This window comes from Eschrichtius robustus, chromosome 13 (assembly GCF_028021215.1).
Source record: "Eschrichtius robustus isolate mEscRob2 chromosome 13, mEscRob2.pri, whole genome shotgun sequence".
NCBI classification, from domain to species: Eukaryota; Metazoa; Chordata; class Mammalia; order Artiodactyla; family Eschrichtiidae; genus Eschrichtius; species Eschrichtius robustus.
Window position 1 is genome coordinate 40666308 of NC_090836.1, and position 12787 is coordinate 40679094.

The following is a 12787-nucleotide window of genomic DNA, read 5'->3' on the forward strand; positions in this document are numbered from 1 at the left end:
CTTTAAGGCACTATCAATTGTGTGGCACGTCATTATTTTAGGTACCATTAAGAAAGAAAAAATACTGCCAATTCAACTATCACCATGCTTTCTTATCACATATTTTAAAATTTCATTCTTATTTAAAGAGCTTATTTAGAATTATTTAGAAAATGAACTTTTTTATATCACTACAATGCACACAAACATAACTGAAAGTCATTATAGTATTATTATAATTTCTTCATACTGAGTCTGACACTTCTGAGTCACTTTTTGACTCAGAGTTGTTGATGCCTGTACTTTTCATGCATTTATATTCTCTGGGCCATTTTGAGTGTTAGTGAAGCAGCATTTCTTGAAAGAGAGGGTGACTATTATCTCTGGGAATTTCTTCCAGACCACACCACCTATGCTGAAAGTTTTAAAACGGGGACTTTTTTTGATCTTGCCAGTGAGAGGTCAAGAAAGACGTTCAGACAACGACCAGGACTAATATTTCTTCAGAATATTGAAGAAAGCAAATTCAAGCAAATTCTTTTCCTTATCAAATAGTTCATCTCACATTTAGACCCCTGGGTCAGGGAAATTTACCTTATTTCTACCTCAAGTACTTAAAAAAAAATGTACGGTCTCCTTTTAAGAGGGTTTACAGTGAATAAACATTATGTCATTGCTTATAAATAAAGTAATAGATGGAATGACATGTGCAAGCTTGCATAGTCAATGACAGCATTAGGACTAGAATCCTGTTCATTTGAAATAAAAATCAGGGGTTTTTTGTTTTTTTCTCATTAAATGGTTCTGCATCTTACTCTGTTATAAGTAATTACAATATGCTAAGGGAAGCTTATGGCGGCTTGGATTCTGCTTTGGGAATAAAAAGGGAAATTGAAAATTCCTTTTAGAGTAGGTGAATAATTCTTATAAGGATGATGGAAAAAGACATCCAAGAAGAGACCCATGACTGACTCAATCTACCAGGAAGTATGTACCAACTGCTGCTTACCATGTCTCATGGAAGGTGGTAGGCTCTGGGGCAGACTCCAAGAAGTCATGGTACCTGACCTTATGTTGCTCACAGTCTAATGATGGGGGAATGATATGTTCTTGAACTGGAACACAGTGCTTCTCAGAAGATTGAAGGGAATGTTTTCTGTGAGCAATGTTAACTGAATTAAGAGAACTTCAATTTGAAAATGGGAATGGTGTGTGTGTGTGTGTGTGTGTGTGTGGTGTTGGGAGTCAGTTGGAGGGTGGGATGACAAGATAAAAATGGAGAGGACAACAGTGAAAAAAAGTGCTCACAAAATTTTATACCACAGAGGATATCAGATATGACACTGGAAGAAAAGCAGTAGCCGAAGTGGCATCCCATAATTCTCTGGAAAAAGTAAGTAGAAAAGGGTTGGGGAAAAAAAAAAGTAGTTATGGCCTCTACACCAGTGCACAAAGTACAGGTAATATAAAATAGAACTTGAGTTTTTACACAATGAGGAAAATAAAATGTCACATATATAAAGAAACTTGGTAGGATGGGACTCATGCCTGGACCATGGCAGTGAAAAAAGGTGGAGTACGTTGTTCCAAAGAAACAGAACTGGGTTCTGATGTGCAACTGGAAAGGAATTGCCAGTCATGTGACACACACCACCTGTTTGTGGGGAATTTGCTTCTGGGATAGAAGCAGCTTCTTAGCTCTGATCTACAGAAAGCCTGCCCTGGCCCTCAGTATTTGTAAAATTCAGAAAGGAAAGGAGGAAGAAAAAGGGCAAGGAGGGAAAGAAGGAAACAAGAAAAGAGACACAAGGAAGTAAGGGGGAGGAATAAAAACAAAAGAAAATGATAGGAGGAAAGTCAGAGTAGTACTTTACATCACGAAGATAGAGTCTTTTATGGGATTTTATAACCTTGAGAGTGGAAACAAGAAAGGAATTATTTAGGTGAGGATAAAGGAGAGGAAAATAAGTAATATCATTGTAAAAATGTGCTAGAGTCTGCCAAAACAGATAAACTCTATTACAGATCCCAGGACAAATCATGAAATGGCACAAAGCCAAGTTCCAGAAGTGAGGAGAATGTTGATTTAGTGTAGTCTCAACCTTCATAAGGAAGAGGTTGGCAGAGTAGAGATTGCAACTCTGGGTCTAATTTTGACCAACAAAGATGGAATTGACTAGTGGAATGGGAGTGAGGAAAATCTTGAAAGACAGTAACTATGGCGATTTGGTTCTCCCTGACAGCCAAGGAGATAAAGTGAGATGTGTGTCCAGGATTATGGGAAAATTGACTTCAAATAGATAAAAGATATGAGTTTCATAGCCTGAGATTCTATGGAGGAACAGGCTCAAGGAAGATGTGATTCTCTTAAGAATGAAACTCAGTCAGTGCAAATACTTTGGAGTCCAATGAAGAGGAGTAGATGCAATGACTACAGGGACCACTCCAGTGAACTCAGATTTAGAGATGCCAGGCTGAGAGTAGGCATAACTAAGAGAGTAGTCCACACATTTCAACACTTTCAAAAGCGTAAACCATATGGCAAAAACTGAGGAATTCGATTACAAAACAGTTAAAGATTTATGTTCTATAAACAGCACCATGGAAGTTAATAGGCAGATGGCAGAATGAAGAAAATATTTGTCTAAAACTGACAAGGATGTAATATCATTCTAAAATATACATGGAACTTCTGCAAATGAGCAGGAAAAAGACAGCAACCCAATAGAAAAAAAGGGTACAAATAATATCAATAGGCAATGTACAGAATAGAAAAAACTAATATGGATATGGAAATTTGATCAGAACCATTATTAATCAAATGCAAATTAAACCAACAATGAGATCAGTTTATATCTATAAAAACAGAAAAAATTAGAAATCTAGACAATTACTAATGTTGTCAGGAATGTGGAAATGTAGAAACTTGCACTGCTGCAAGACTAGTTTCACCACTTCTGGAAAGCAATCTGGCAAAACTTGGATACATTAAATAGATTCATACCCTATAGCCCACGAATTCCTCCCCTACGAAATATAAAACAAATTCTTTACAAGTCCAGCAAGGGACTACTAGGAGGATGTTCTTTGCAGGGTTACTTGTAGTGGTATGGAGTTGGGGGCAATGTGGGTGTTCATCAGTGGAGGAGTGGACAGATGCAACACTGTGAGTGAAGCGTGCACACCATGGAACAGCAGGCAACAAAGTGAAGCAACAGATTAAATGTTAGCATCTGGCAATGTGGATGGAGATGAAAAGCAGTGCTCAGTGAAAAAAGTAAGACACAGAATGAGACATGTAACAGTAGCTTTGGAGTACATTTAAAAATAAATGCCTACAAAATGATAACTATTTTCTGAAGACACATTTAAACAGAAATATACACGCTAGAAAACTGCCTATTTTGGGGGGTGGAGGGAGTGAAGATACAGGGTATAAAGATAGAATAAAGCAATAAATAAAGACATAAAACAAGAGAGCCTTTCCTTGCAGGGACCAATGATGGTGTCTCGTGAACTGAGGATTATGATTGATTCCATCCATTGAGGAACAAAAACTTCAAAACAAAACATAGCAAAACACAAACACAAATATATCAGCACTTGGACCATGAACAGAATGGCAACTGGAAGAGGAAAAGCAGGAATGAAGAAAATCTTGCAAAAATACTGACAGCGAAATGGGCTTGTCACTCCAAATAAGAAGTACAAAGAACAGAGAAGTCTGATGCTCAGAGCACATGGGTGCCATTTACAGCTGGAAGGGAGAAAGTAACATATTTGGAGGCACTGATTTAGATGTTTGAAATACTTTATCTCATTTAGTCCTTATAATCACATTGCGGTAGATACTGCCTCAGCTAAGACTTTTTTGGTTGCAAGAAACAGGAACCCATCTGTATTAGTTTTGAGGGGGGAAAAAAAAGGAGCTTATTATAAGCATGCAAGGTTATCTCACAAAACCCAAGAGCAAGAATGCAGGTGGGCCTCCAAGGCTGACTAAAACCAGGGCAGTCATTATCTTGGGCTCTTTCTTTAGAGACATGGTGTTTCATCTCTGCTTCCCTCTCCTCTGACTTCAACCTATTCTCCCTGCTAACTTTCTTTGTTTCTTCAGGTACATGGCAGAAGACAATTGCTCCATAGGTTGGGTGTCTGCCTGTTCCAGCCCTGAACTGATTATACCCACTGCATACCAATTCCAAACTCCTGTGAAAGAGGACTTAATCCATCTAGCTTTGCTGCACTGATTGTGCTGATGGTGGAGGGTGGTGTCCCATGGCACTTACTAACTTGATTGCCAGGTTCACCCTTATGGGAGGAGAAGAGGGTTCTTAGGGAATGGGCTGTGTGCATAGCAGATACTCTCTAAAATCTCTACCACAACTGACAGGACTCTGCAGTATCTGCCAAATGAATGAATGATTGAATGACAGGAGACTCAGGTTTCTCCAACTTCAAAGCGCATGCTCTTTCTAATACATCATGTAGCCTTCAAATGTTTGCATGTGAGATAACTGTTTCCATTACCTCAGTAAAAGAGAATGGTCTTGTATAAGGGCATACCCAGGAAACAGATGGCACATTCAAATCACAATAATTTAAGGAAGTTTAATAAAGATTTATTTGCAAAGATGTGGGCATGGTGTAGGGAAATCACAAGGGCAGTGGGCAGTTCCCAGAATCTAGTATTAGAGGGGCTGAGCCTGAAGAGGTAATGGGAGATGGTGGTTCAAACTTAGAAACAGAGAGATAGGTAGAGGGGGTCACATGGCAGGAGTGAGATCTTAGCAAGGGGACTCAAGTGAGTCCACAACCCTCGTAGGGAAACAGAGGATTAAATACCCAACCTCACACTCCTACTTCCCTCTGATATTCTGCCTATGCTACTCACTGGCTGAACCTAATAGAAAGCCAGGGAAGTAAGGGAATCTGTTGATGTGGTCCATACAGGTTAGCCTCAAAGCCCAGAGCTGGGTGAAGAGGGTAAGGAATTAAACAGAAGAAAGAAACAGCTATCTAGGTCGTTAGACTGGAAAATAAAAATAAACACGTGTAATCAGATTTGAAACCCCAAAATGAGATTTTTAAGGGTGTTCCTAGAGGCTCTAGATATGTTTAATTTTCATGTCCTCGGTAAGCTATATATATTAAACTGATTACTTCAGCTGAAGTCACTAATTATGGGGCCTCAGGGGCTTCCTTGGAGGTCCAGGACTCTGGACACTCCCTCTCCACTCCTATCAGAACAGCTTTGCTTTTATTTGGTTAATACAACAGGATTCTGCTTAAGATTTCATTGAGGAAACAGCGCTATAGCACCACCTATAGTCAGGCAACGTGCTAAGGACTCGAACCACAGACTAGTGGGGAAGACAGAAAAGTAACAGTACAGTGTTAGGAAAACGCACAGGTGATGAAGGGTTAAAGAAAGTCCAGTGAACCCAGAAGGAGCGAGGGATCAAGGAAGGCTTCCTGGAGTCGGTAACTGGAAAGGGAGGCAAGGAAGCTCAGAGGACACTGCCTTTGCCTAAAGAGGGAAGAGGAGCCCAATATTACGCAACTCGCTGAAAGGGGGGTTATCACCTGGAAAGAACTAGAATACAGATCCGCGGACAAGGCTGGGAGCTAGGGTGACTGCACGTGATGGGCAAAGATCTTCGCTCAGTCCTGCCCCCAGCCCTGCTCCGCCCCCATCCCATCCCACCCCACCGTCCGCCGAAGGGGCGCGGCATTTCAACAACTGCACTCGGCTGGGAGGACATCCCAAGCCCGAGGCCCGCATCACCAGCTGGGGCGGACGTCTGCAGAGTCTCCCAGAATAGCTGGTGTCTCCCAGACTGGTCTGGTTAGGGCTCTCCTGCCCGGGAAGGGTAGCCAAGGAGAAGGCGCTCATTGGTTGCCATAGAGGCGATCCGAGAGGCTGGGGAAGGCTGATTGGCCTCAGGTTCTTGGGGCGGACCACGCCCACCTCCTGTGCCAGCTGCAATCAGGTCAGGGCCCCGAGGCCTCTTGGGTTGTTTAGTGGTGCGGCGCCAAACCGGGCTGGTTAACGTGGCGCCGGATTTAGATGGGAGGAGCGCAGGGCCGGACCACAGCTGAGGTCGGGCTGAGTCGGGACTCTCGGTAGAATTTCTGGGTTTTCTTCCCACATTTTCGGCCCTTCGGCCGGGCTGTGGTAACCCTACAGCCTGGTCGCGCGGTCTGGTGACCAGTGACTTTACATCGTGAGATGACGCGCATTTCAGGATGGCTTCTAGTTAATGCATTTACAGGAGTTTTCGCTGTCCCTGTGGGCTCTTCTTGTGCCCCCAGGGACCAAGGCAGAGGCTGCCAGGGATACACGGCCAGGGCGGTGTATCTTTAGCGCTACAGCCCCACCATGCGTCGGTTCCCGTCTGGCGCCCGTGGCTCCTGGGAGCCGGACCTTGAACCAGAAAGTGCGTGGCCTTGAGAAGACAGTTCTAGGTCACTCAGCCTGGTTTTCCAGCATTCCTGGCCAAACTTGCCCGTCTCCATCCACGTTGAACGCAACATTTTTATGACGAATCACGCAGTTCCTCTTGCCTGGAATCACTAGTCCCTGCCAACGCCGCACCCTGCCCCATTTTCTACCTTTTAATTCACTACTTATTCTTTAAGGCTTAGATCTAATATCACCTCAGTATAAAGCCTGCCCATTCTTCAGGATAGTTATTCTATTACCTCTTAAGGAGTGCAGGCTCAGGAAGTGGTGCCCAGTTAGTATTGCGGCTATGCCATTTGAAATGCGCTGTGATTTTGAGCAGATTACTTAACCTCCTTGAGCCTCAGTTTTGCTTCTCAAAATGGAGGCAGTAGTATTACTTCAAGGGTTTTGTGAGGTTTAGATGTAACGTTGTTAGAACCTAAGTGCTTAATAGTTGTGAACGCTGTTATTATCTGTCATCCCAATGTACTTTGTACATTGTACTCTGTTATTATCTGTCATCCCAGTGTACTTTGTATAGGCTTGTTATTAAGTTTGCCCATTGTATTACCATTATTTGTTCTTATCTGCCCTGTTAGAGCTTAAAAGCTGGAACTGTGTTTTGTTTATAGCATCAGCATAAACAGTGCTGGGAAAATGTTACATTATTTCTCAGAAAACTTTGTAAAAAGCACACTTTCCTCTCTTCGCTTTTTTCCTTTCTTCTTTTTTTCTTTCCTTCACTTTTTCTTTTTACTCTTAAAGGCTGCTTGAGACAGGAATTTTCAAACTTGGAGAAGGAGCTGAAATCCTGAGGCAAGAATAAGCACTTCTTTGTTCTCCATGGTGACCAGGAAAGCCTTAACATTTCCCTTTCCCTTGACTACACTTAGGGCAAGTTTCTTGTTGACTATTGTCTCCTGATCTCTTTTTTCTCAGCGCATTTACTTTAGAAACTTGCAATTACAAATTCTTTCTCTGCCCCTTTGAAATGTATAGAAATCTCCCTAAAAGCCTCTTGCCAGTTTTAAGACCCAGGGAATGTCTTTCTCAAGAGCCATCCCTTTGAAGTGTAATCCTCAAGGAAGATAGCACCCCTGTTTCCTAGTCTTTGTGGGAGGGTCGGAGCCCAACTTTAGTGGGTGCCTTGCTCCAAATTGTAAACTACAGCATGTAAACTTACTTTTCCTTTGGGTAAGAACAATTACCACCCACAGGAGGCCGAAGATCTCCCTACTGCAGCTCTTAAAAACTCTCCAGCCATAGTTCAAAAAGAGTCATGTACCAAAATGTTCATTGCAGCTCTATTTACAATAGCCAGGACATGGAAGCAACCTAAATGTCCATCGACAGATGAATGGATAAAGAAGATGTGGCACATATATGCAATGGAATATTACTCAGCCATAAAAAGAAATGAAATGGAGGTATTTGTAATGAGGTGGATGGAGTTAGAGTCTGTCATACAGAGTGAAGTAAGTCAGAAAGAGAAAAACAAATACAGTATGCTAACACATATATATGGAATCTAGGGAAAAAAAAAAAAAGGCCATGAAGAACCTAGTGGCAAGACGGGAATAAAGACACAGACCTACTAGAGAATGGACTTGAGGATATGGGGAGGGGGTGGGGTGAGATGTGACAGGGTAAGAGAGTGTCATGGACATATATACACTACCAAATGTAAAATAGATAGCTAGTGGGAAGCAGCCGCATAGCACAGGGAGATCAGCTCGGTGCTTTGTGACCACCTAGGGGGTGGGATGGGGAGGGTGGGAGGGAGGGAGATGCAAGAGGGAAGAGATATGGGAACATATTGTATATGTATAACTGATTCACTTTGTTATAAAGCAGAAGCTAACACACCATTGTAAGGCAATTATACTTCAATAAAGATGTTTAAAAAAAAAAAACAAAACTCTCCAGCCACTTGTTTCAGCAGAGTTGAATTCAGTCTCCTACCTCTTGCAGTAGCCTTAAATAAAGTCTTTCTTGCCTGCTTAACTTTGCCTTCGTGTAGTCTTTCTTTGATAATGTAAATGTTTAGGTTCTGTGCTTATTGTTTCTTCTTGATTACAGTGGTGTCTCATTTCTTACTCCTTGCTGTCTGAGAAGTGCTTCTCACATGTCCCCTATTATCTAGAGATTCACCAATTTGGACTGAAAAGAGTAGAGCTTTGTGGAGTGAAGCTACTGCTTCAATTCACTGCAGGGTAGTTAGTATGTGATGTGCAGGATGTGGAAAGGGTAGTACATCTATTTGAGGGCATCCCAAGTGAGGTGTGTTCATCTTATGGAAGTAGCACCAGAAAACAAAGCACAGGCCTATGCCCTTTCCTTTCCTATCTATTATGAAAAGGAGCATGAGAAAGATGTAATTTTCAAAAAAAGAGAACAGCTGGGAATATAATGCCCTATCAAGGGACACTGGGTTTTGTTGAGAAGAGAAGCTAAGCCAGAGTGGAAGCGTTGCAAATAGAAAGCCTTCTGCAGTGGTGGAGGTAGTGTGGAGAGATGTTCCTTAAAGTACAGGGAATTAAGTGGACCCATTTATGATGAGGAGGTAAGGTGGAATAGGACTGAATTGGAATGAAATGAAAGATGGTTGAGAAAAACAGGCAGTAGGGAGAGGGGAGTTAACTAGGAGTATGGGTAACAGGGAAGGAAACTGGTAGTCTGAGAAGCTTGGTAGAGGTACTTATTAGTTGGATATGAAGGGAAATATCAAATAGTCATGTACTTAAGAAACTAGAGGACTTAGGAAGAAGGGGTTTGACACCTGGCCTCTCCCCCTTGCCCTTCCCCAACACACACAAGCATAAACATACATTGAATGCAGTGTTGATTATTTAATGCCACCACAAATTCTCCCTCGTGGCCTAGTGGAGGCAAACAAGATGAAGCTCAGGCTGCTGATCCTTAGTTTTTCTTTTTCTTCTTTTCTCTAACTGACTTTTCTTAATGTCAACACTGCTCCCTAATTCCCTTTTTCTTACTTCTTCCTCTACTGTTTCTCATATAGGAGCAGGGTGGATGAGGGCAGATTCAGGAAGTGAGAGTGGAGTGTGACAAAGAAAAACAGATTAAAATGATAAGTTGAAAGAGAAAAAAGTTTACTCCTAAACATATATGCAGAACTCAGGCTGGGAAGAACATATAAAAGTGCTACAGAAAGAAAATGAAATAGAAGTGCACTTATGTGTTTATAGATCCTGTTGTGGTAACTTAGAAGAAAATCACTCAGGAAAGTCTCAAATTCTGTGTTTCCAAGAGAAAACAGTGCTTAAAGTTACATCAGACAGATGAGCATTATACATCAATAGGATCTTCCAGGTCTGATGCTAGTACAAAGGAAGCTATGAATGCTCTTTCCTGGAGCCTTTCAGCACTGGAGAGTTACCCAACTGTCAGGGCTGGAGGAGGGAGCTTCCCCTCCAGGAGTCTTCCCACTAGACAGACTCTGCCTGGGAAAGGCTGCTCCTCCCAAGGGCCCTCACCATGGCCCCTTTCATTTCTTTATTTTGAAAACTGTAGATGATGGGGTTGCACATGGGGGCGATGAGGGTGTAGAGGAGAGAGAAAGGCTTGTCTTTGTCAGGAACGTGTATGCTGCAGGGGTTCACGTAAGAGAATATGGCTGAGGTGTAGAGAAAAATGACCACAGTCAGATGGGAGGCACAAGTAGAGAAGGTCTTCCCCAGACCAGAGGAGGAGGCTCTGCCCAGGATGGAGGCCAGGATGTGGGCATAAGAGATGACAATGAGCACCATGGGGCTGAGCAGCACCACGATGGCATCGGCAAAGATGACCCTCAGACTAAACTGGGGGTCTCCACAAGAGAGGGTGATCACTACGGGGGCCTCACAGAAGAAGTTTTCTATGTGGTTGTCTCTGCAGAAGGGATTCCGGAATGACATATACTCAAGAAAGATGCCGTTGATCAGCCCGAAGAACCAGGCAGTACTCACCAGCCTCACACAGACCTGCTGGCTCATGATCTGGGCATAGCTAAGTGGGTGGCAGATAGCAACATAACGGTCATAGGCCATGAAAGCCAAGAGGATGCACTGAGCCACACCCACACAGAAGACCAAGTACATCTGGGTCACGCAAGAGACAAAGGAGACAATATGGTTCTTCACCATCAGGTGGATCAGCATCTGTGGGATGGTGGTGGTGATGAAGCAGACATCCAGGAAGGACAGGTGGCCAAGGAAGAAGTACATAGGGCTGTTGAGCCTGGGGTCTGTCCAGGTGATGAAGATGATGAGGCCATTCATGGCCATGGCAAGGCTGTAGAGGGCTAGGAAGAGGGCAAAGAGCAATGCCCGAGTGGAAGGGGAGCTCTGCTCAAAGCCCACGAGGAGAAACTCTGTCACCATGCTGCCATTCCTTAGGTCCTATGGCTTGGACCTGTTTGAGGAGGAAGGACAGGAAAAGCACAAGAGAGACAGCTGTAGGGTAATGCAAGGTACTCACTTGGGGACAGAAACCCAGCTAACATAGATGGATATAATATAATATAATATAATATAATATAATATAATATAATATAATATAATATAAGGATGAGTGGTGGTAAATGTTTTGTATTAAGTAAACATTATTTAATTGGCAACGTTATGGGGCAGTGAAAATGCCAGGGTCACTATAGGCTGCATCCATGGAATCACAGTATCAAAAATTAAGGAAGTGGTGGTTATACTTTATTCCAGTTTAATCAGGCCTCAAGTCAAATAAAGTATCCACTCCAGGATCCTCTATGTTGAAGGATTAGCCTTTAATCAAAATGTATTCAGAAGTGAATAAACAAGATAGTTTTTCAGAACCCATGCCAAACAGAGGAATGGAGTGTTTGAGGGGAGGGCATGGTAGCTATTAGTTTATAGAAGATCATATTGAGGATGTACTTGAAAGATATTTGAATGTGTATTTTTCTAGAAGAAAAAAATGCTCAGTCTTACTGTACCTATTTAAAACAATGAGTGGGTTGAATTTTTAGAGAAAATAAAAACATGCTAACCCTCAGGATTGTCCCTTACGTGAGAATGATTTTCATATCTCTGGAAACCGTCACGCTTAACTCTTCCCAGTCATCCTACCTCTTTCCAGACTCACTCTCCCATTGGTTGCTGCTGCTGCATTAACCACCCACGCTGTGCATACTGGAGATGGGGCCTGGTTGTGAGCACTTGCAGGCTTCCTAACAGGAGATAGTTTTCCTGCTGGGGTTGAAATTTAGGGCTCTACATCTATGCATCATTGCGTGAAAAGGATCCAACCATCCCTGTGAGAAAAGGGAAGTTATGAGCAGGGCACAAATTCAATCTTTCTGGATAGACCTTCAGACAACTTCAATCTGTCCCTTTACTAATAGGAGTAAATCTTTTTCTTTTTCTATAATCAAAGAACAAGCATTCAGAATTCTCATGCTCTTTTCTCATTGTTTAACTTTTAGGAAGTCATTACGCTCATATTAAATCCCTCCTACTTTTCGTCTTATTTTGGAGTTAGTATATATTTGATAGATCCCTTCCACTTTCAGACGCTTATAGACAGTATATTCCTTCTTAACTTTCAGTTCTGCCAACCACTCTTCTTCATTTTCTCTTCCACTCCCTTTTCTACACACTCTCAATTTCCCCCCTCTGTTGTTTTTCCCCCGGTTTCCCCACTAACTTGCATTTCTCACTCTTTTCTTCTCCCTCTCCCTTTCTCATCTCTGGTGGTGGGTATCTGTCATTGAGCTACCTTTGGCTGAACTCCCTTCTGTTCTCCATGTCTTTAAATCTCTCATGTTGCCTTTCTTAATTTTAGGAGATACCTATGCCATTACTGTCACTCTTTTCAGCTCTGCATTCCCTCTAGGTGTTTCCTGATACGTCTAGGCACGTCTACTGTTTGGGCAGTAGGCCATTCCCATCATCTCTACTTTGGAATGATACCCTGGAAGTTCTCCTCTTGGGGGCCCAGAACGAGAAAAGGGAGGGACAGAGAGAACTGTTTAATCCAAGATGTGGCTTTGAATCCTGGGCCCAGTGGATATGTTGAAGCTGAGGTCAGAGTATGGGCAACAGAGGTAAATGAGCTACACTTCAGACAGCTGGGACTTGACCAAGAAGAAGCTGAAGTTCAACCTATGGAATCACTAGGAAAGTAGTGTATTATACAGCAGTATAAATGCTTATTTGTGGTTCATTGTGCCAGAAAGAATATTCGGTGATACTTGGCATCAAGTGCCTTGTTAACTACCATCAGGGGTTAACCAATCAAACATTTGTGTAATTAAATGGTACAATATCCTGAAAATCACATATTACCTCATTCTGTTGCTTGGCTGGTAATGATGTTTGTCACTGA

At 42.5% G+C, this 12787-nt stretch overlaps 1 protein-coding gene across 1 annotated transcript in view; it reads right to left on the bottom strand.

The window, feature by feature from the left end:
• Positions 1-9876: 9876 nt before the first annotated feature.
• LOC137775782 (olfactory receptor 10AD1-like) overlaps positions 9877-12787 on the bottom strand; it is a 28086-nt gene continuing 25175 nt past the window's right edge. The window contains exon 2 of the mRNA XM_068561935.1: positions 9877-10827. Coding sequence (XP_068418036.1) covers positions 9877-10827 — 951 coding nt within the window. The remainder of the gene's footprint in view (positions 10828-12787) is intronic.